The sequence below is a fragment of the Cervus elaphus genome, chromosome 28, assembly GCF_910594005.1.
Source record: "Cervus elaphus chromosome 28, mCerEla1.1, whole genome shotgun sequence".
Classification (NCBI taxonomy): domain Eukaryota; kingdom Metazoa; phylum Chordata; class Mammalia; order Artiodactyla; family Cervidae; genus Cervus; species Cervus elaphus.
In genome coordinates, this window is record NC_057842.1 from 16631943 (window position 1) to 16655901 (window position 23959).

At 40.2% G+C, this 23959-nt stretch overlaps 1 protein-coding gene across 6 annotated transcripts in view; it reads right to left on the minus strand.

The window, feature by feature from the left end:
* Window positions 1–2100: 2100 nt before the first annotated feature.
* Window positions 2101–23959, minus strand: part of SLC17A5 (solute carrier family 17 member 5) — a 71275-nt gene continuing 49416 nt past the window's right edge. For 5 of the 6 annotated variants that reach the window (XM_043890024.1, XM_043890020.1, XM_043890023.1 and 2 more), the window contains 2 exons: window positions 14373–14463; window positions 2101–3507 (listed from right to left, as the gene is read on the minus strand). In XM_043890024.1, the coding sequence (XP_043745959.1) occupies window positions 3370–3507; window positions 14373–14463 (229 nt within the window). In that variant the 3' untranslated portion in view covers window positions 2101–3369. The remainder of the gene's footprint in view (window positions 3508–14372; window positions 14464–23959) is intronic. The other variant, XM_043890025.1, reaches the window with a different exon arrangement.

Below are 23959 nucleotides of genomic sequence, written 5' to 3' on the forward strand. Positions count from 1 at the left end.
GTTGCCAAGGCTGGACCCTATGAGGGAAAAGGTTTGATAAATCAGGATGTGAACTCCATGGGAGAAGGGGTTCACCCTTTTCACACTGTATTGCAGATACAAGAACAAGCCCAGCACATGATGAATGTGTGGAAAATACTAGCTGTAGAACTGGGAGGAGAATTACTTTGCCTATATCGGACTGAGCTATTCTCAAATACTTTCAAAACCATTCACCAATGGCTGCCACTTATAACTTACTTTGAGGTTAGCATATCCTTTCTGCATTGAGTGTTACATTTATTCAGTTTCTTTTTTGAGAAGAAAACAGTCTATTGAAAAAATAATAATGAGTTAAAAAAAATCAATACATTTAACAAAGGGTTATTTACTAAGTATTGGTTAAGCAACTAAAATGTTGCTGCTCAGTCTCCTCAGCTCTTTGCCGCCCCTTGGTCTGCAGCATGCTAGGTAAAGGAATTGTTGGGTGGGCAAAGGGAAGTGGGGTGGGAGGGTCCCACCCTGTGGGAGCATCCTGGTCTGGGAAGTGGGGTGTACTTGGACTAATAACCCGGCACAGGTGGGAAGTCAGACAGAAGAGGTTCAGACTAAAAGCAGTGAGGTTACTTATCTATTCCAGGTGGAAAGAAAAGCTGCAAAGATCTTATTTGGGAAATGGCAAAAGAGATTAAAAAAAAAATTCCAGGGTCTTAGAAAGACTGGAGTGGAAAATACAGGTGGTTAGTTATAAACAGGGTTGAGGGTGAGGTGGGAGATGGGGGAGGAGGGAGAATAACAGATGACTTCAAGCCGGAGCCTCAGTGACAGGGAGCTGAAGCTCTTAACAGGAGTGAGGATCGTGATGGGGACGGGACGGTTGTTTATTGGGGGAATGGGGTGAGGGAGTGAGGCTGGATTTAGACTTCTCAGGTGAAGTGAAGACAGCTCACTGGGGATGTCCATTAGGCAGTGAAAAGCCTGGTGGGGATTACACAGTAGCTTGAGTTAACAGGTGTCTTGTTTTTTAAAGTGATGATTTTATGTGACTAGGTTACACTGTTGCATTTCATAAGGTGAAAATGAATCTCCTTTCCACCTCTCCACCCAGTAGACTACCTTTTCTCTACAGAAGGACCTACTGTTTCCAGTCTCTTGAGTATTACTCTAGAAATATTCCATATATATATATATGCGTATATATCTATCTGAAAGTGAAAAGTGAAAGTGTTAGTCGCTCAGTTGTGTTTGACTCTTTGGGACCCCATGGACTGTAGCCCGCCAGGCTCCTCTGTCCATGGGATTCTCCAGGCAAGAATACTGGATTGGGTTGCCATTTCCTTCTCCAGGGGATCTTCCCGACCCAGCGATTAAACCCAGGTCTCTTGCATTGCAGGCAGATTCTTTACTGTCTGAGCTACCAGGGAAGCCCTGTCTATCTATCATCTACCTATTATTGTGCCGAGCAGGACTGCTCGCAGGATCTTAGTTCCCTAAACAAGGACTGAACTCCAGCCCCTGGCAGTGAAAGCTGGACCATTTTTATGTTCCTGGGAGAGTTTGGTGTTTTTTAAAGTATTTATTTATTTGGCCAGGTCTTAGTTGGGGCACACGGGATCTTTGATCTTTGTTGGGACATGTGGGATCTAGTTCCCTGAGTAGGGATCGCACTCCGGTCCCTAGCATTGTGAGTGCAGAGTCTTAGCCACTGGACCACCAGAGAAGTCCCTGCTATTTTTGTTTTTTAAAGGCTAGAGAAGGCTTTTGTGTGTCTTTGAGACAAAAGGGAAAGAACATGAAGACAGGTAGAGACTGAGGAAGCAAATTAAAGAGGAATTACTGAAGCAAGGTCTAGTGAAGGTGGAGAAGATATAATCACTAATGCATGCACATGTTTTAGTGGGAAGAGTGGACCCTTTTGAGAGCAGGAAGGGCAGGCTGATGGCCATAGGGGTTTGTGATGCTGCATCACTCAGAGGACCTAAGTATTCTGCCCAGGTGATGGTAGAGACGCATGCAGAGGTCGACAGTGGTTTGAGGAAGACAGCAGGAAAGATGTAAAACAGCCACTGTGGATACACAAAGATATCATAGAACTGTCAGATCAAAAAAAAAAAAAAAAAAATCATTCCAAAAAGGTTTATTTTGATAATTTATAAAAGAAATATCACCATAGCATCTTAAAGCTATTTACAGATTTAAACATTAATTTACAGAATGTATACACATCATATTAATTCAATAGCTTTAGTTAAAATGTTACAGGTAGTGTTGAACATACACAACGAAACATAAATCAAGTTCTAAATCACATAAATACCCTCAAAGCATGCTCAAAACCACTGGAAGATGGTCCAGGAAAAACGAGAAAAATAAAATTTCAGAAACCAGCACTAAAGATGATTACACCACTGGTTGCAGGTGATATGGAAGTAGAAGTCACTTTAACCTTGAACTGCAACCAGACACTTAGGTTTAAGACAGACAGGAAAAAAAAATGTGAAAATGTTTTTCTCCTTTTTATATTTTAATTACTCTGGTGTAGCTCCTAGAACACAGGACTTGAAGATTTATACTCTGATCCACGTGAAGGTAGGATCATCAAGGATGATGTTATATGTGGCTAATTGGGCATCACACTTTCTTTTGCAGGTTACATGCCAGGCAGTACTCCAGTGTGCTGGGAAGGGAAGGGAGAGGGTGCATGGAAACCATGACTGTGGATCGTGCTGTCCCTGTTGGCTCAGGGCTTCATCCACACATTAACAGCCCCAGGGGAAGAATACCATCCAAAGCCTTGGCGCTGACCCTGGTCTTGGATGCTGCCTAAGTGCTGGGCACTGTCCCTGAAGCCAGAGAGGGGATGTGTGGCAGCTGCCTGGGCATGCTTCCCTCAGTGAAGTTGCCAGGCTGAATGATACAGTGGCTGCCAGCTCTGTGCAGAGGCTCAAGTTAGAGATCTAAGTCAGTCAGGGATTCTTGATGACAAATAATTTTTTGAGGAAAGTGTACAAAAACAGATGTTTAACAAGACCTGAGAATTATTATCCACTTTAATTAAGCAAAGGTACAGACGGGTCTATTTCAGCTCATCTTTTTAGGTATGGTCTTATAAATAAATAGAACTCCCCTATTGCGGGTTGCCTGACTTGCAGCCAGGTATGTGATCCTGAATTATAAGTTCCAGCAAATGGGTTAATAATAATTAAAAATAGCTAATTTTGCTTATCTGGCAACTAGTGACATTTCATGATTACAAGCCTTACAATTCTAATACAGTACAATTTTTTTTCTTGTATATAGATTGCTTACACATTAAAATATCAAAGGCACTTTTAGGTTACATGATAAACAAAGATACATTAGTAGAGACAGGATTATTTATTGGTTCCTTCAGTTCCTGTGTCCTCGGTGATCACTGACAGCCCAGTTTTGCACTTCACCTTTGGCGAATAGTGTGAAGAAAATGGCACCAAATATATTGATAGCAGCAGCAATGCAGAAAACAGTTTTCCATTCTCCAATAGTGTTCTGCAGAGAAAGAGAGAAACAGATGCAAATGCAAAAATATCTTGTTTGTAGTTCACTTTTTAAAAAAGATGGTGTCTCAAGACTGTTGTTACGTAGCAGTAGCATTATTCATAAAACCTGGACAACACAAATGTCCATCGACAGTGAACTTGTGGTATATGTATTCAGTGGCATACTATACAGCAATGAGAATGGGTGACCCACAACATCATCGATACAGCTCACCAAATGTTAAGCAAAAGAAGCCAGACACAAAAGAGTTCTGAGTGATTCTATTGATATAAAGCCAATGAGACAAAGCTAATCTCTGGTGTTAAGAAGTCAGGATAGTGGTTCCTCTTGGTGGGGGTGAAAGAGAAAGGAAGGGATGCCTGACCACTGTGCAAAGGAGATAACGTTCTGTTTCTTGATTGGGTGGGCACGGGTTACATGAATGTTTTAACTTTGTGAAAATTTGTCCTACTATGTACTTAGGATTTGTGCATTTTAAAAATGCATGTTATACTTCCAAGAAAAAGTTTACTAAAAATAAAACATGGGTATGTCCTTGAATCATGTGTTACTAGGAAAGTATTAGTATTATGTCAGCACATCACCTCCTAAGTTCTCATGTGGGAGGTGTCAGAGGCAGATCAAGTAAGGATGAGTTAAGATGGACTTTTAAGTTCAAGTTTGAGACCTGGCTTGAAAGATCCTGCAGGGCTCTTGAATGGCACTCAACACATGACGTGGATGGGATATGTCAGTGAGAGATCAAAAAGATACAGTGTGATCGGGATGGGGAATACGTGTAAATCTATGTCTGATTCATATCAATGTATGACAAAACCCACTGAAATGTTGTGAAGTAATTAGCCTCCAACTAAAAAAAAAAAAAAAAAAAGATACAGTGTGTAATCCAGTAGTACAAAAATATCCAGTAGTCTAATCATTATGAATTATGACATTTTTCACACAATAAAAATAATTTATGTAAAAAATATCCAGTAGTTACCTAAATCTCTGGGTCATGTGACTATCTTTAATAACCTTTTTTTTTTTTTTAATTTTCACAGTTTCAGCGTATCCAGAGTGCGACATTTGCAGCACTTAAAAAGAAAAACAAAACAAGCAGCAGAACCGGCAATGAGGAAGAAAAAGGAAACCAGGAAGTTGGAAGCTGGCATGAAGTGATTTATTTAGGAAAAAAGGAAAAAGAAAGAAAGGAGCACTCTGTGGTTAATTATGCTTATCTGAGATGAATGTATTTTGGTGAAAAAAAAACCTTAGAACTGCTTCTTAGATTTTAGGGACTATTTAGATATGGTTGCTAACAATGTGTTATCATCCTAGGGTAGAAGTCTGTTAGTAATTATAGTTATAAATCAGAGAGACAGGTTTAAGACAGCGTCTTAGGATTCCAAGACAAAGCTGCTCTGTGTGATCTACAGGTTGAAATAACTCTTCAGTGTTATCTGGAGGCAATGGGGGACTTAAAATCAATCAATAGTATCAGAAATTCACAAAGCTCCTAGTTTGCCTCTTAACAAAAAAGTTCCACTAGTTTTTAGAGAATACTGTTTTGTCTGTAACAAAACTGAACCTCAGGCATGCTCTGACCTTTTATTTCATTCTTTTTCTTCTTAACTTTTGGCCATGTCACACAGCTTGTGGCATCGCAGCTCTCTGACCAGGGACTGAACCTGGGCCATGGCAGCGAGTGCCAAATCCTAACCACGGGACTTCCAGGGAACTCCTTATTTCATCATTTATGCTCTGACTCATTCCACAAAACTTTTGTGGTTGTGCATTAAGCTTTAATTGTAAGTAATTACAATTGTAAAGGCAAATGTGCTTTTCCTTTTTTAAAAAAACTAATGGCCTTTTGGACTTGCCTGGTGGCACAGTGGGTGAGAATCCACCAGCCAATGCAGAGGACACAGGTTTGATCCCTGGCCTGGGAAGATTCCACGTGCTGTGGAGCAACTAAGCCTCTGGGCCATGACTACTGGGTCCAAGCTCCAGAGCCCTGGAACCGCAACTGCTGAGCCCAGGTGCTGCAACTACCAAAGATCGCACCGAGAGCCCATGCTCTGCAAGAGAGGCCACTGCGATGAGAAGCCCATACAACGCAATAAGGAGTAGCTCCTGCCTGCCATAACTAGCAAAAACCCACGCACAGCCATGAAGACCCAGCACAACCAAAAATAAATAAAAGTATAAAAAAATAAAATAGTAAATTACAAGAATGGCCTTCTAATAATATTAAACAAATGCTTAGACAACATATCTGAAATCCAGTTCATTTCCACTTTACAAACATTCAAGACTTGAATTCAGGAGTCTGTATCTTCCCAGCAGAAGTGCCAGGGCTATTGAGAATGTATGGAATTACTCATGGTAGTGTGCTGACTTAGGTTCTTGTGTTGCCACAATGCTCCAGGAAGATAAGGCGAAACATCTGTGACCTGACCATGCTGAGACGTTCCAACATTCCTTTCCATTAAGTGAGAGAAAATCGTAACAAGGAGGCACTGATTGACTTGAGTAAGGAATTAGAAATGGTAGACAGCGCCACCTGCAGTGAATACACATGTTTGAAGTCAGAGTTTCTGGTAATAAGACAATTTGTAGGCATAGCCTGAAAATCCTAAGGATTGGATAGTGTTAATTTCATCACAGAGACAGAAAATTAACTCTATTTATAGAGATTTAAATAAGCCTCTTGAAGAATCCAGTTTCACTAGTCCTTTAGATTTTTCTTAAACAGTAGGAAAAATAGAGTTTGAAAGGGCCTTTGAGGTTGCCGAATTTGGTTTCTTATATAACTCAGAGTCCCTCCTTAGTGATCTGACCTTAGGCAGCCTTTTGGCTTCAGTGCAGACCAGCCCCGGGTCCACAGTGTTTCTGGGGCAGCACCTGAACACTGGTGGGGAGCGGAGGCCCTCCCACACCCCGGCTCACCCCTCCAGGCTCCATCCCCACAAACTGGCTCTTCCCTTCTCTGTGCCCACAGCACTCTGCACACGTTTTTTTTTCTGCCTTTGTCACACTGTACTTTTTTTTTTTTTTTATATACAACCTTCAAATAATGAGCTTCTCAAATGTATAATTTGCAATTTTGCCTTCAAATCCTTTGTATCTGTCACATAAATAAGCACTCAAGAAGTGCCAGTTGACATAGGGAACTGATTACTTGCTAGATTGCTCTTTCCGCTTTTGATTCCCCCTCTTCTCCTCCTGGTCACCTCTATCTCCCTCCTCCCTCTTCTCTTCTCCATGTAACTCTGTGAACCTCTCTGGGTGTCCCTCACTGTGGAGAATCTTTTCACCATTAACCTAGATGTTTTATCATCAGTGCTGTATGGATGGAGAAGTCTTGAGGCTACTGTAAGAATAAGACTGAAAACCAGAGGCAGGAGGCTTAAGTCCAAAACCTGAGAACACCAGAGAACTCCTGACTCCAGGGAACATTAATCGATAAGAGCTCATTCAAAAGCCTCCATACCTACACAGAAACCAAGCACCACCCAAGAGCCAACAAGTTCCAGAGCAAGACATTCCACACAAATTCTCCAGCAACGCAGGAACAGAGCCCTGAGCTTCAATATACAGGCTGCCCAAGGTCACACCAAACCCACAGACATCTCAAAACTCACTACTGGATACTTCACTGCACTCCAGAGAGAAGAAATCCAGCTTCACTCACCAGAACACTGACACAAGCTTCCCTACCAGGAAACCTTGACAAGCCACTTGTCCAACCCCACCCACAGGGAGGAACCTCCACAATAAAGAGGAACCACAAACTGCCAGAATACAGAAAGGCCACCCCAAACACTGCAATCTAAACAAGATGAAAAGGCAGAGAAATACTCAGCAGGTAAAGGAACATGATAAATGCCCACCAAACCAAACAAAAGAGGAGGAGATAGGGAGTCTACCTGAAAAAGAATTTAGAATAATGATAGTAAAAATGATCCAAAATCTTGAAAACAAAATGGAGTTACAGATAAATAGCCTGGAGACAAGGATTGAGAAGATGCAAGAAATGTTTAACAAGGACCTAGAAGAAATAAAAAAGAGTCAATCAATAATGAATAATGCAATATGTGAGATCAAAAACACTCTGGAGGGAACCAATAGTAGAATAACGGAGGCAGAAGATAGGATAAGTGAGGTAGAAGATAGAATGGTAGAAATAAATGAAGCAGAGAGGAAAAAAGAAAAACGAATTAAAAGAAATGAGGACAACCTCAGGGACCTCTGGGACAACGTGAAATGCCCCAACATTTGAATCATAGGAGTTCCAGAAGAAGAAGACAAAAAGAAAGGCCGTGAGAAAATACTTGAGATAATAGCTGAAAACTTCCCCAAAATGGGGAAGGAAATAGCCACCCAAGTCCAAGGAACCCAGAGAATCCCAAACAGGATAAACCCAAGGCAAAACACCCAAGACACATATTAATCAAGTTAACAAAGATTAAACACAAAGAACAGATATTAAAAGCAGTAAGGGAAAAACAACAAATAACACACAAGGGGATTCCCATAAGGATAACAGCTGATCTTTCAATAGAAACTCTTCAGGCCAGAAGGGAATGGCAGGACTTACTTAAAGTAATGAAAGAGAATAACCTACAACCCAGATTACTGTACCCAGCAAGGATCTCATTCAGATATGTAGGAGAATTCAAAAGCTTTACAGACAAGCAAAAGCTGAGAGAATTCAGCACCACCAAACCAGCTCTTCAACAAATGCTAAAGGATCTTCTCTAAACAGGAAACACAGAAAGGTTGTATAAACATGAACCCAAAACAACAAAGTAAATGGCAATGGGACCATACCTATCAATAATTATCTTAAATGTAAATGGGTTGAATGCCCCAACCAAAAGACAAAGACTGGCTGAATGGATACAAAAACAAGACCCCTATATATGCTGTCTACAAAAGACCCACCTCAAAGCAAGGGACACATACTGAAAGTGAAGGGCTGGAAAAAAATATTTCACGCAAACGGAGACCAAAAGAAAGCAGGAGTCTCAATACTCATATCAGATAAAATAGACTTTCAAATAAAGGCTGTGAAAAGAGACAAAGAAGGACACTACATAATGATCAAAGGATCAATCCAAGAAGAAGATATAACAATTATAAATATATATGCACCCAACATAGGAGCACTGCAATATGTAAGGCAAATGCTAACAAGAATGAAAAGGGAAATTAATAATAACACAGTAAAAATGGGAGACTTTAATACCCCACTCACACCTATGGATAGCTCAACTAAACAGAAAATTAACAAAGAAACACAAACTTTAAATGACACAATGGTCCAGCTAGACCTAATTGATATCTATAGGACATTTCACCCCAAAACAATGAATTTCACCTTTTTCTCAAGTGCACACGGAACCTTCTCCAGGATAGATCACATCCTGGGCCATAAATCTAGCCTTGGTAAATTAAAAAAAATTGAAATCATTACAAGCATCTTTTCTGACTACAATGCAGTAAGATTAGATGTCAATTACAGGGAAAAAACTATTAAAAATTCCAACATATGGAGGCTAAACAACACACTTCTGAATAACCAACAAATCACAGAAGAAATCAAAAAAGAAATCAAAATATGCATAGAAAAGAATGAAAATGAAAACAACCCCAAACCTATGGGAAACTGTAAAAGCAGTGTTAAGGGGAAGGTTCATAGCAATACAGGCTTACCTCAAGAAACAAAAAAAAGTCAAATAAATAACCTAACTCTACACCTAAAGCAATTCTAAGTTTAGAAAAAACGTATATGATAGGCTGAAGTGAGCTGAATTTTCTGAAATATGTGTGAGTACTACACGTGAAGGTGTTTACTATTTTAGTTATTGCCCTCTTAGTTCAAGGAGGGGGAAGGAGTGTTCTCTTGGTAAGTGACAGTGGTATCACTTAATGCTACCTGTGATGAGGTCTCCTCAGAGATGAAATTAGTCTGAATTGCCACCTGGATGTTGGTTAGCTTTCCGCTTCCGTATTTTAAGCATGAGTAAGCTTGGGTTCCCTGGTGGCTCAGATGGTAAAAGTGTCTGCCTACAATGAGGGAGACCTGGGTTCAATCCCTGCATCAGGAAGATCCCCTGGAGAAGGAAATGGCAACCCACTCCAGTACTCTTGCCTGGAAAATCCCATGGACAGAGAAGCTTGGTAGGCTACAGTCCATGGGGTTGCAAACAGTCGGACACGACTGAGCGACTTCACTTTCACTTTTCACACCTAAAGCGACTAGAAAAGGAAGAAATGAAGAACCCCAGGGTTAGTAGAAGGAAAGAAATCTTAAAAATTAGGGGAGAAATATGCAAAAGAAACAAGAGACCATAGCATAAATCAACAAAGCTAAAAGCTGGTTCTTTAGAAGATAAATAAAATAGACAAACTATTAGTCAAACTCATCAATAAACAAAGGGAGAAGAATCAAAACAAAATTAGAAATGAAAATGGAGAAATCACAACAGACAACACAGAAATACAAAGGATCATAAGAGACTACTATCAGCAACTATATGTCAGTAAAACAGACAACTTGGAAGAAATGGACAAATTCTTAGAAAAGTATAACTTTCCAAAACTGAACCGGGAAGAAATAGAAAATCTTAACAGACCCATCACAAGCACAGAAATCCAAACTGTAATCAGAAATCTTCCAGCAAACAAAAGCCCAGGACCAGATGGCTTCACAGCTGAATTCTACCAAAAATTTAGAGAAGAGCTAACACCTATCCTACTCAAACTCTTCCAGAAAATTGCAGAGGAAGGTAAACTTTCAAACTCATTCTATGAGGCCATCATCACCCTAATACCAAAACCTGACAAAGATGCCACAAAAAAAGAAAACTACAGGCCAATATTCCTGATGAACATAGATGCAAAAATCCTTAACAAAATTCTAGCAAACAGAATCCAACAATATATTAAAAAGATCATACATCATGACCAAGTGGGCTTTATCCCAGGGGTGTAAGGATTCTTCAATATCCACAAATCAATCAACGTAATGCACCACATTAACAAATTGAAAAATAAAAACCATATGATTATCTCAATAGATGCAGAGAAAGCCTTTGACAAAATTCAACATCCATTTATGATAAAAACCTTCCAGAAAGCAGGAATAGATGGAACATACCTCAACATAATAAAAGCTCTATATGACAAACCCACAGCAAACATTATACTCAATGGTGAAAAACTGAAAGCATTTACCCTAATGTCAGGAACAAGACAAGGGTGCCCACTCTCACCAATACTATTCAACATAGTTTTGGAAGTTTTGGCCACATCAATCAGAGTAGAAAAAGAAATAAAAGGAATCCAGATTGGAAAAGAAGAAGTAAAACTCTCACTGTTTGCAGATGACATGATCATCTACATAGAAAACATGAAAGACTCCACCAGAAAATTACTAGAGCTGATCAATGAATATAGTAAAGTTGCAGGATATAAAATCAACACACAGAAATCCCTTGCATTCCTATACAATAACAATGAGAAAACAGAAAGAGAAATTAAGGAAGCAATTCCATTCACCATTGCAATGAAAAGAATAAATACTTAGGAGTATATCCACCTAAAGAAACAAAAGACCTGTATACAGAAAACTATAAAACACTGATGAAAGAAATCAAAGAGGACACAAATAGATGGAGAAATATACCATGCTCATGGATTGGAAGAATCAATATTGTCAAAATGGCTATACTACCCAAAGCAATCTATAGATAATGCAATCCCTATCAAGCTACCAATAGTATTTTTCAGATAACTAGAATAAATAATTTCACAATTTGTACGGAAATACAAAAAATCTTGAATAGCAGCCAAAGCAATCTTGAGAAAGAAGAATGGAACTGGAGGAATCAACCTGCTTGACTTCAGGCTATACTACAAACCTACAGTCATCAAGACAGTGTGGTACTGGCACAAAGACAGAAATATAGGTCAAGGGAACAAAATAGAAAGCCCAGAGATAAATCCACGCACCTATGGACACCTTATCTTTTACAAAAGAGGCAAGAATATACAATGGAGAAAAGACAATCTCTTTAACAGGTGGTGCTGGGAAAACTGGTCAACCAGTTATAAAAGAATGAAACTAGAACACTTTCTAACAGCATACACAAAAATAAACTCAAAATGGATTAAAGATCTAAATGTAAGATTAGACACTATAAAAGTCCTAGAGGAAAACATAGGGAAAACACTCTATGACATAAATCACAGCAGGATCCTCTATGACACACCTCCCAGAGTAATGGAAATAAAAGCAAAAATAAACAAATGGGACCTAATTAAACTTAAAAGCTTTTGTGCAATGAAGGAAACTGTAAGCAAGGTGAAAAGACAGCCTTCAGAATGGGAGAAAATAATAGCAAATGAAGCAAATTACAAAGAATTAATCTCAAAAATATACAAGCAACTCCTGCAGCTCAATTCCAGAAAAATAAATGACCCAATCAAAAAATGGGCCAAAGAACTAAACAGACATTTCTCCAAAGAAGACAGATTGGCTAACAAACACAAGAAACATGAAAAGATGCTCAGCACCACTCATTATCAGAGAAATGCAAATCAAAACAACAATGAGGTACCATCTCACGCAGGTCAGAATGGCTGCTATCCAAAAGTCTACAAACAATAAATGCTGGAGAGGGTGTGGAGAAAAGGGAACCCTCTTAAACTGTTAGTGGGAATGCAAACTAGTACAGCTACTACGGAGAACAGTGTGGAGATTGCTTAAAAAACTGGAAATAGAACTGCCATATGACCCAGCAATCCCACTGCTGGGCATACACACTGAGGAAACCAGAACTGAAGGAGACACGTGCACCCCAATGTTCATCACAGCACTGTTTATAATAGCCAGGACATGGAAGCAACCTAGATGTCCACTGGCAGACGAATGGATAAGGAAGCTGTGGTACATATACACAACGGAATATTACTCAGCCATTAAAAAGAATACATTTGAATCAGTTCTAATGAGGTAGATGAAACTGGAACCTATTATACAGAGTGAAGTAAGTCAGAAAGAAATACACCAATACAGTATACTAATACGTATATATGGAATTTAGAAAGATGGTAACGATAACCCTGTATGCGAGACATCAAAAGAGACACAGATGTACAGAACAGTCTTTTGGACTCTGTGGGAGAAGGTGAGGGTGGGATGATTTGAGAGAATAGCATTGAAACATGTATATGTGAAACAGATCGCCAGTCCAGGTTGGATGCATGAGACAGGGTGCTCAGGGCTGGTGCCCTGGGATGACCCAGAGGGATGGGATGGGGACGGAGGTGGGAGGGGGGTTCAGGATGGGGAACACATGTACACCCATGGCTGATTCTTGTCAATGTATGGCAAAAACCACTACAATATTGTAAAGTAATTAGCCTCCAATTAAAATAAATAAATTAAAAAAATAAAAAATAAAATAGAAGAGAGGAAAAAAAAAAAGAAGTGCCAGTTGAATATATGTTTGACTACTTCAGGGCTCACTAATTCATGGTGGTGTTAGTTAGCTTGCTAAGTCGTGTCTGACTCTCTCTTTTTTTGAAAATTTTTGTTTATTTATTTATTTTGGCCTTGCTGGGTCTTTGTTGCTGTACGGGCTCTCTCTAGTTGTGGCGAGCGGGGGCCACCCTCTAGATGCAGGCTTCTCGTTGTGGCGGCTTCTCTTGTTGTGGAGCATGGGTTCCAGGTGCATGGACTTCAGTAGCTGTGGTGCACTGGTTAGTTGCTCTGAGGCATGTGGGACTGTCCCAGACCAGGGATCGAACCCATGTCTCCTGCACGGGCAGGCGGGCTCTTTACCACTGGGTCACCAGGGAAGCCCTGTGTCTTACTCTTGCAACCTGATGGACTGTAATACACCAGGCTCCTCTGTCCAAGGGCTTTCCCAGGCAAGAATACCGGAGTGGCTTGCCATTTTCCTTCTCTAGGAGATCTCCCCAACGCAGAGATTTAACCCACATTGAACCTTTGTTTTCTGCATTGCAGGTAGATTATTTACTTCCACCAGGGAAGTCCACTATGTCACAGGGCAGCCCATTCCACACAGTAACAGCTTTAAACAGAAAATTTGCTATTTATCTCCTTGTAACTTCTATCTGCTTTTGTGGAACTGTTGAGAGAAATCACCATCTTTTGAATATGTGAAGACATCTATGCATGCCTGCTAAGTCACTTCAGTTGTGTCTGACTCTTTGTGACCCCCATGGACTTGTATGTAGCTTTCCAGGCTCCTCTGTCCATGGGATTCTCCAGGCAAGAATACTGGAATGAGTTGTCACGCCCTCCTCCAGGGGATCTTCCCGACTCGGGGATTGAATCTGTGTCTCCTGCATTGCAGGCGGATTCTGTACCGCTGAGTCACCAGGGAAGCCCAAAGACATCTATACATCTTCCTAAATCTTCTGTTCTTCTAAATGTTCTTGATAATTTCAACTGTTTTTGTTCATTCACACATGATTTCCTGATACCTTTGTGGTTCCACTTCTTGAATAATTCTACACTGCCAAATTTATTTTTTCAAACCAAAGATACAAGTCATGTATCTGCTATAATATCACAACTTTTAAGGACTTGCGCGGTTTCAGTTACAAGATCTTCATTTAACTTTGTTCTATTGTTCTGTCTAAAATTCAGAATGTTCTTTGAAATATACTTTCCCACCTACTAAGGCATTTAGCTTTTCATTGCTGTAAATAACTGCACAAGAATAGGCATTCAGCATTTTACCCTTATTAAATATACTCAACTTTAATATAGATGTGCAGCTTCAAATAAACTGCTTAGACCTTTTTGGTTTATAAGTAAGTTATCTACTTACCTCAGGAGTCAGACTTCTAGCAATGATGGGCCCAATCATTCCAGGAATAGTGGCAAAGGTATTTGTGATGCCCAGGAGAATACCAGCATACCTACAGAAACATTTTCATAGAGGTTTATTAATGTGTTACACATTTTTTGGGGGGAGGGTGGGAATTGAACTTGTCTGTACCCCCTGCAATGGAAGTGCAGAGTCTTAACCACTGAACCACCAGGCATTCCCTGTGTTACACATTTAAGTAGCTTCTGTCCAGAGATAGCTACATTCCCATGCTGTATTCTTGTGAAATTTTACATCTAAATGCAATGTTTTACTGAAATAGGACTAAACAGTTAGCTGCTGAAAACCTTGTATTTCAATAGTTCTAACATCATATAGAGGAACATGGCCACTGAAATGATCCCTTTTACAGTGAAATGGAGATGTGCCGAGATATGATTTTCATACAAGACGGTATCTAGATAGGAAGCTTCATGTATCTTAAAATTTTTTAAGTTAAAAAAAGAATTTATTTCCCGATTACAAAATTTATGTCATTGTTAAAAATTTAAAATAAGAAAAATACTATGAAGAAAGTAAAATTATTTATAATCCTTCTATGTAGAGATAATCAACAGTAACATTTTGGTAAATATCCTAATTTTTTCCTGTATATATTTGAATATATCTAATAACATAACAATATATTATTATAGAAATGAGATACCAAGCACAGTTTCACAACTTATTTGTTGAACTTATTACATATCTTCCTGTAGCTAAATCCCTGCATATTGTCCCAGAAATAGACAAACTGAGTTTATAAATACTGTGTGTGTATGACAAAAATGCCTATTGATAAAAATTTTTTTCAGAATCTTTATTGTCCTCAAAGCTGGTACTTCATGTTTTAGGAGGGAATCATTCTCTAATTCAAGTTTGCTAATTTTGACCACATAGTCTCCCTGAAAACTCACATTTTATTCTCCTTTATTATTTCCAGTGCAACATATATGCTCATTCAATATATGCTGACCAGAGAAATGGTGTGTGACCTGAAGTTGTTCAGATCCCATGCCTGGTCCTATGGGGCTCTAGCTGCACTGGCTGCTGGAGCTTTGTCCCCTGGAGACAAAGGGACAAAGTACCTTCTCCTGGGACTTGATTCCAAAGGATTATACAGTAGGCAACATTTTGGATTACATGCTAGGGTTGCTGAACAGTATTCTAAGTTGTGTGTATTAACTGAATAACCTGGGATTTTGTCTTGTAACCAGCCCTACATTCTAAATTTTGTAGACTGAGGCATCATTTGATATAGTCTTATGTGGCTCAGACGGTAAAGCGTCTGCCTGCAATGCGGGAGACCCGGGTTTGATCCCTGGGTTGAGAAGATCCTCTGGAGAAGGAAATGGCAATCCACTCCAGTACTGTTGCTTGGAAAATCCCATGGACGGAGGAGAGTGGTAGGCTACAGTCCATGGGGTTGCAAAGAGTCAGACACGACTGAGCCATTTCACTTTCACTTTATGTCCCCTGTATTTCCTGTACACTAGTATCTATGGGCTTCTTTGGTGGCTCAGACGGTAAAGAATCTGCCTGCAGTGCAGGAGACCCAGGTTCAATCCCTGGGTCAGAAAGATTCCCTGGAGAAGGGAATGGCAACCCACTCCAGTATTCTTGCTGGAGAATTCCATGGACAGAGGAGTCTGGCAGACTATAGTCCACAGGGTCCTGGCAGACTACAGACTTGAGATCCTAGAGGGTTCATTAGATTTAGGCTTGATATTTTTAGCATGAAAACTCAATGCTGGTGGTAGAGTTAAAAATTAGTTAATCGAATAAATTAAGTTATTTTTTTATACAAGTCGCCTGTGCTGTGTGCTTAGTCGCTCAGTCGTGTCTGACTCTTTGCGACCTCATGGACTGTAGCCCGCCAGCTGCCTCCGTCCATGGGGAGTCTCCAGGTAAGAATACTGGAGTAGGTTGACATGCCTTTCTCCAGGGATCTTCCTAACCCAGGGATCAAACCCAAGTCTCCCTCATTGCAGGTGGATTCTTTACCATCTGAGCTACCAGGGAAGCCCACAAATACTGGAGTGGGTAGCCTATCCCTTCTCCAGGGGATCTTTCCCACCCAGGAATCAAACTGGGGTCTCCTGCATCGCAGGTGGATTCTTTACCAGCTACCAGGGAAGCCCAAAAGCCACCAAGTTACATACAAAGGCCAATTAGAGCTTTTTAATGAGATAATCAGTGATATTATAAAATAAAATTGTGGTCAAAATTAAAGAAGCTTGGCATTTATTAGGCCGTATAGTCTTACTGTGGGATGATCCTGTTTTTGTCAGGTTTAGGATCCTCAGTGCCTCGGCTGCAGACCGCTGACCTGAAATTCCTCGCCCCAGGTTAGACATGGAAAAGCGCCTGCTATGGACAGAATCATGTCCTCCCCCAACCCCCACTTCCAATGTGACTGCATCTGGAGACAGGGCTTTTAAGAAGTAACTGAGGCTAAATGAGGCCATAAAGATAGGCTCCCAACCTAATAGGGTTGGTGGCCTTACCAGGAGAGGATGAAAGGCAGATTCCTCTCTCTGTTTCTGAGAGCTCCTATGGAGGAGAGGCCGTGTGAGGACATAGTGAGAAGGTGACTGTCTGCAAACCAGGAGGGGAGCCTTCACCAGAACGCAACCCAGCAGGCACCCTGACCTCAGACTTCTAGCCTGCAGAACTGCGAGAAGATCAATTTCTGCTTTTTAAGCTACTCAGCCACATAGTATTTTTATGGCATCCTGAGTCAATCGACACAGTGCCTAAATAAAATATCCTGCTGAACCCAATTCAGTTATCTATAAATATCACAAATATTTATGCTGAAAACTGATGTACACAGTGCACAACAACAAAACGAAAGAGCTCAGAACTTTTTGGCTTAAGCCCTTCAGGGAGCAGATCTTAAATTAACCAAGCTTGGCAGAACTTGTCCTTTTTTTTTTTTTTAAAGCATTAACACCTTGGCAGTAGGAGGAACTGACTGCAATGCTGCCAGGCCTTTTCAGTGACAGATATTAAGTGCAGATGAATGTTGTGAAATTCTAAATGTCAGCACCAAGAAGCTCATTCAAGTACTTATATTACACTGGGCGAGGAAAGGCCATGAAAGATTGATGAGAGCCTGGGGGGAAAAAATTGCTGTATGGACTCAGTCTGGATTCTGTGCTATTGGAGTCTTAGAATTCTGTGGGATTAACAGTTAAAAATCTATTCAAATCCTTTGGAATCTGAGTAACAAAATTATCCATAGAAAATATCTATTTTAGTCCACAGAAGAAAAGGCTTAGAAAATACCATGTCACATATATTTACATGCTAACAGGACTGATTGCCTATTGAAAAACCTTATGCCAGGCAGGGTTCTAAGTAGTTTTTATATCTTATCTTACTTTAACAGTAAAATGAACCCCATGAGGAAGGTTATCTTTACTCTATAGATAAGAAAGAAAGACTATAAAATGTTACTCAATTTGTCTGGTTCCAAATCAGTACTTAACATTGGAATGTTATAATCTATAATGCTGGGGCTTGTAGCAAAAAATTAAGCATGAGAAAACTGATCTTTCCTACAGACTGAACTCAGTGATGACTGTTTTCAATAAGGTATTGTTACAGATATATAAAATATCCAGCAACAGAGGAATGGATAAAGATGTGGTACATATGTATAATGGAATATTACTCAACCATAAAAAAGAAAGAAAGAATGCCATTTGCAGCAACATGGATGGGCATAGAGACTGTCATACTGAGTGAAATAAGTCAGAGAAAGACAAATATCATATGATAACACACGTGGAATCTAAAAAATGGTACAAATGGATTTGCTTACAAAACAGAAATAGAGTCACAGATGTAGAAAAGAGACTTATTGTTATCGGGAGGAGAAAGGAGAAGGATAAACTGGAAGACTGGGACTGAAATATATATACTAGTATATATAAAAAAAATAACTAGTAAGGCCATACTATACAGCACAGAGAACTCTACTCAATACTGTATAATGACCTACATGGGAAAATAATCTAAAAGAGAGAGGATATATGGATATGTATAATAGATTCATATACATATTCAGCAAATTGATTCACTTTGCTGTCCAACTAATACAACATTGTAAATCAACTGTACTCCAACACAAATTAAAAAAAAATAAACTATAGTTTATTATTTTAACCTCCTTGAGAATAGAGTCTGGGTGTGCCCAGGACACATACCACTTTGGACAGTAGATGCTCAATAAATAATCTGTTGAATACATTTTTTAAAAATTATGTCTTATTTTCCCACAATTTATTGACTATTCACAGAGTAAGAGGGAAAAGGATGAACTATAATTGTTGATTATGAAGATACTCCTCAATTGTGTAAGAAATACATCACTCACCCTAATGTCTTCCTTGGAACATAGTCAATTCTCATCACAGTTTCTAACCAATGCACGAAGGAGATCCAACAGTTTAAGCCATTTTAATAGTAAACACCAGTTATTGCTGTCACCCACCCATCCATCCATTCATTTAACAAATAATTCTTAAATTTTATTTATTTATTTATTTTTGGCTGAGCTGGGTTTTCACTGCTGCATGGCATTTCTCTGGTTGTGGCAAACAGGGGATATTCTTCATTGCAGTTCATGGGCTTCTCACTGTGGTAGCCCATTTAACAAAAAATTCTTAAGTATGTCATTTGTGTCCACCACTACAGAGGACTCTCATGTCCAGTAATGAATTAAACATAGTTCTTATTCTCAAGGAGCTCACAGTTTACTTAATGAGAAAGACTAGGGGTCAAAAATGTAATACAACCTAGTCATGTGAATAATGGGCTTCCCAGGTGGTTCAGGAGTGTGTAAAGGCTGTATATTGTCACCCTGCTTATTTAACTTATATGCGGAGTACATCATGAGAAATGCCAGACTGGATGAAGCACAAGCTGGAATCAAGATTGCTGGAAGAAATATCAATAACCTCAGATATGCAGATGATACCACCCTTATGGCAGAAAGCAAAGAGGAACTAAAGAGCTTCTTGATGAAAGTGAAAGAGTAAAGTGAAAAAGTTGGCTTAAAGCCAACATTAAAAAAACAAAGATCATGGCATCTGGTCCCATCACTTCATGGCAAATAGATGGGGAAACAATGGAAACAGTGACAGACTTTATTGTCTTGGGCACCAAAAGACACTTGCTCTTTGAAAGAAAAGCTATGCCAAACACAGACAGCATATTATAAAGCAGAGATATTATTCTGCCAACAAAAGTCTGTGTAGTCAAAGCTATGGTTTTTCCAGTAGTCATGTACGGATGTGAGAGTTGGTTCATAAAGACTTGGACATAAAGCACCAAAGAATTGATGTTTTTGAACTGTGGTGTTGGAGAAGACTCTTGAGAGTCCCTTGGACTGCAAGGAGATCAAACCAGTCAATCCTAAAGGAAACCAGTCCTGAATATTTATTGGAAGGACTGATGCTGAAGCTGAAGCTCCAATACTTTGGCCACCTCATGTGAAGAGCTGACTCATTAGAAAAGACCCTGATGCTGGGAAAGATTGAAGGTAGGAGGAGAAGGGGATGACAGAGGATGAGATGGTTGGATGGCATCACCAACTCAATGGACATGAGTTTCAGCAAGCTCCGAGAGATAGTGAAGAACAGGGAAGCCTGGTTTGTTTGCTGCAGGGCATGGGGTCTCAAAGAGTCGGACACGGCTGAGCGACCGAACAACAACAGCAGGTGGTTCAGTGGGTAAAGAATCTATCTGCCTGCCAGTGCAGCAGATGCAGAAGTGAGTTCTATCCCTGGGTTGGGAATATCCCCTGGAGGCAGGCATTGCAACCCACTCCAGTGGTATTCCTGCCTGGAGAATTCCATGGACAGAGGAGCCTGGCAGGCTACAGTCCACAGGGTCACAAAGAGTTGGACACGACTGAAGCGACTGAGCGTGCGCGCATCATCATGGGTATCTTCTTCTTTTTTTTCATGGGTATCTTCTTTACTCTTCAGGTCTCATCTATTGTCAAGTCACTTCTATTGTATTTACAAAGATCTCAACTCTATCTACCTCTTTACATCTCCTATCTCCATTCCAGGCCATCACCACCTCCTATCTGGGTTACTGCAATAGCCTCCTAATTGGTTTTCTCTGCTTGTATTTGTTCACACAAGAGTGACCTTAAAAGTGACCAGAGAAGGTCACTTCCTATTTGCTTTGGATACAATTTAAAATACTTACTACATGCCCCTACTCACTCACCAGTGGCTTTCTTCCCTGCATCTCAGCCACAAGTGACCTCTCAGTTAAGTGAAATATAGAGTTTTGGACTGAATGTGTATGTGCTTCCAAAATTCATATGTTGAAGTCTTGACCCTCAATGTGACTGCATTTGGAGACAGGCTCTTTAGGAAGTGATAGAGGTTAAATGAGATCATAAGGGGTGGGACTCTAATCTGACAAGGCTGATGCCCTTATAAGAAGAGTGAGAGATGTCAGAGCTCCCTCTCTGCACACACCCATTCACACGTACCCAGGAAAAGGCCGTGCAAGCACAGAGCAAGGAGCTAACCCTTCTGCAAACCAGGCAGTGTCCTCACCAGAAACCAAGGTGTCGGCACCTTAATATGGGGATTCTAGCCTCTAGAACTGTGAGGAAATTTGTTGTTTAAGGTACTGAGTCTGTGTGTTTTATTCCGGCAGCCCAAGCAGACTGAGACACACACCAATTTCCTCTTCCTGTCATGTAAATTCTTCTGTCAAGAACACTACTTCCGTTTTGCCCAACTTCTTGCCTTTCCTTGAGGCTTTAGCTTACACAAGTATCACTTCCTCAGAGAGACCTTCCCCTGCTCCCTGATCTGCCTTATACCCCCATTATATTCTCTTACTTTCTCTTCAAAAAGTTAGTTTTTATTCGTTTCTTTCACATCTACCACCCTAGACTAAGAGTTCCATGGGCCAGGGCTGGGCTGTTTTGGCTGACACTTGGTAGGTAGGCATGTTTTAAGTATTTGTTGAAAGAATGAATTGTCATCATAACTTATTACAATTATTTTTTATTGTTCTTTCCCGAACTAGACTGATTGCCTTGTGAGCAGGAGCTGGGTTTTATTTTCTATACTGCCATGTGGAGGGTTGAATGTACAACTGATATTATACAGACATTTGTTGTTTGCACTAGAGGACTGGGCCAGCCCTGGGACTCATGCTTGAAAGGACAAGGGATATACAGGATCCTTTAGATCCCTGAGGATCGAAAGATGCAGATTCTGGTTCACTAAGTCTGGAGAGATGCCTGAGAATCTGCATTTTGCACAAGCTCTCATGTAATGATGCCAATGGTCCACGGACTGCAGTCTGCATAGATAAGAATACTCTAAATCTTTCCTAGTTCTAACTTTCTATGATAAAACTATACTCTGTATACACTGTATGTACGAACTATGCACTGTATATACACTGCATGTATGAACTATACACTGCATGTACGAACTATACACTGTATATACTACATGTATAGACTATACATTGTAGTGTCTACACTGTTTATAAAACCAATGTCACTCGTTTAACTTACTTCCAGGGAAATCCTTTCCAGATTCCTTTTCTAATCAATCGCATACGGGAACGTATTTCAGTCCTTTAATTATTGCTACTCCTTGAATCCTTTTCTGTAACGAGACTTAGTCTACTTCGTAAATACCATGTCCGCTTGAAGCCCCGGGCAGAGAGGTGTTTAGGCTTTCGGGCTCCCGAATAGGCCCTCCTGCTGAAATGGCTTCTTACACCTTCACTCCTTCCACGGCAGCAGGCTCTTATTTGTTATGTTTATATCTGATCTTTCAAACTGTCACTATATTTAACAAGGTTTTCTTGAGGTTAATTTACTTTTCAAGTATTCTTCTTCTCTTTTCTCACTATGTTAAGCTCCTTTAGTTTTTTTTTTTAATTAAAAAAGTTTTTTTTTGGTTGTGCTGCATGGCATGTTGGATCTTATTATTAGTTCCCTTACCAGGGACTGAACTTGTGCACCCTGCACTAGAAGTGAGGAGCCTTAACCACTGGACCACTGGGGAATTCTAAAACTCCTTTAGTTCTAAACTCAACAATATGTATACTTAACATTTTCTAGCTTGTAAAGTTCACAAAACTCTTCCCCTGTTTCTCATAAGAAAGAGCATTAAAGCAAAGTGTTGACTGACACACAGTAAGGTCAATACACAAATAGTTTTTTAGAAAGAATTTTGACATGATACTGAATGTGAAAATTTATTTTCCAGGCTTCCCTGGTGGCTCAGTGGTAAAGAATCTGCCTGCCGACGCAGGAGACGCCGGTTTGATCCCTGGTCCTGGAAGATCCCAATACTGGGGAGCAACTAAGGCTGTGCACCCCAACTATTATTCCTGTGCTGTAAAGCCCAGGAGCTGCAACTACTGAAGCCCATGTGCCCAAGAGCTTTGTTCCACAGCAAGAGAATCCATCACGAGAAGCCTGCACATTGCAACTAGAGTAGACCCCGCTCGCCACAACTCGAGGAAAGCCCACATGGCAACAAAGACCCAGCACAGCCAAAAATAAATAAAATAAAATAACAAAAAAAGAAAATCTATTTTCCTTCTTCCATGCATATAATTGATTGACAGCACTGCCGATGGCCCTGCACAGTACCAGGCCGGGGGTTAACAGGACAGACTTGGGCCCTGAACTCGCAGAGCTGACAGCACCAGAGCTTTTCCTTGGCTCTCTTTTGTTTCAAATCGTTTCTTGGCCCAATACCCAAGTGTTATTCATTTTCTTTCCTTGGTTCCCCACTGTTAAGGGTATGCAGATGGAAGCTCCTATTTTTTTTTAGTATGATCATATAAATCAACCACTCAACAAGTATGGACTGGGGGTGCTTCTCCTTGTGCAGAAGTTGTGATATGGATATATAAGATGTCTCAGTCTGAGGAAGCTCCCAAGCAGATTGGGGAGAGAAGGAAGAGAAGAGTTACATTCAGAAGTAATTACAAATTAAGCTATGGTATCCAGCATAAAATTATAAACGGAGAAAAGGAAGAGAAAAAAAGCACAAGTGTCTGGAAAGGCTTAATGAAGAACTGGGATGTGAGCTGGGAAGGATTCATATGGATGGGGAGGAAAGAAAATGGACCGGAGGCTGAGAATGAGTCCCAGTAGAAAGCATTGTGGAATAGCAGACAGGACTCTGCCTGGAGCCAGGCATACATAGACTCTGATCCTGTGGCGCCTTCTTGAACTTCTTATACAAAAGAAGAGACTGGATTAGAATGATTTAAAAGGTCCACGCAAGTTCTATGAGCATCAGTTTATTGGTGCTTATCTAGAAGTATTTATTGAAGGGATGGGAGACTGAGGATTAATAGGAATAGGAAGATTCTGAGGTAGTCTAGGTGTGAAAAGTTGGGGGTAGGGGGTAGGAGACTACTTGTCTTTTCCCTAAAAATAAATTCATATTCATTATTTTAAAAAAATTAAGTGCACCAAATCCTCTGGGTTAAAATATTCACACAGTCCCCTCTACCTTGTGTCAACTGGC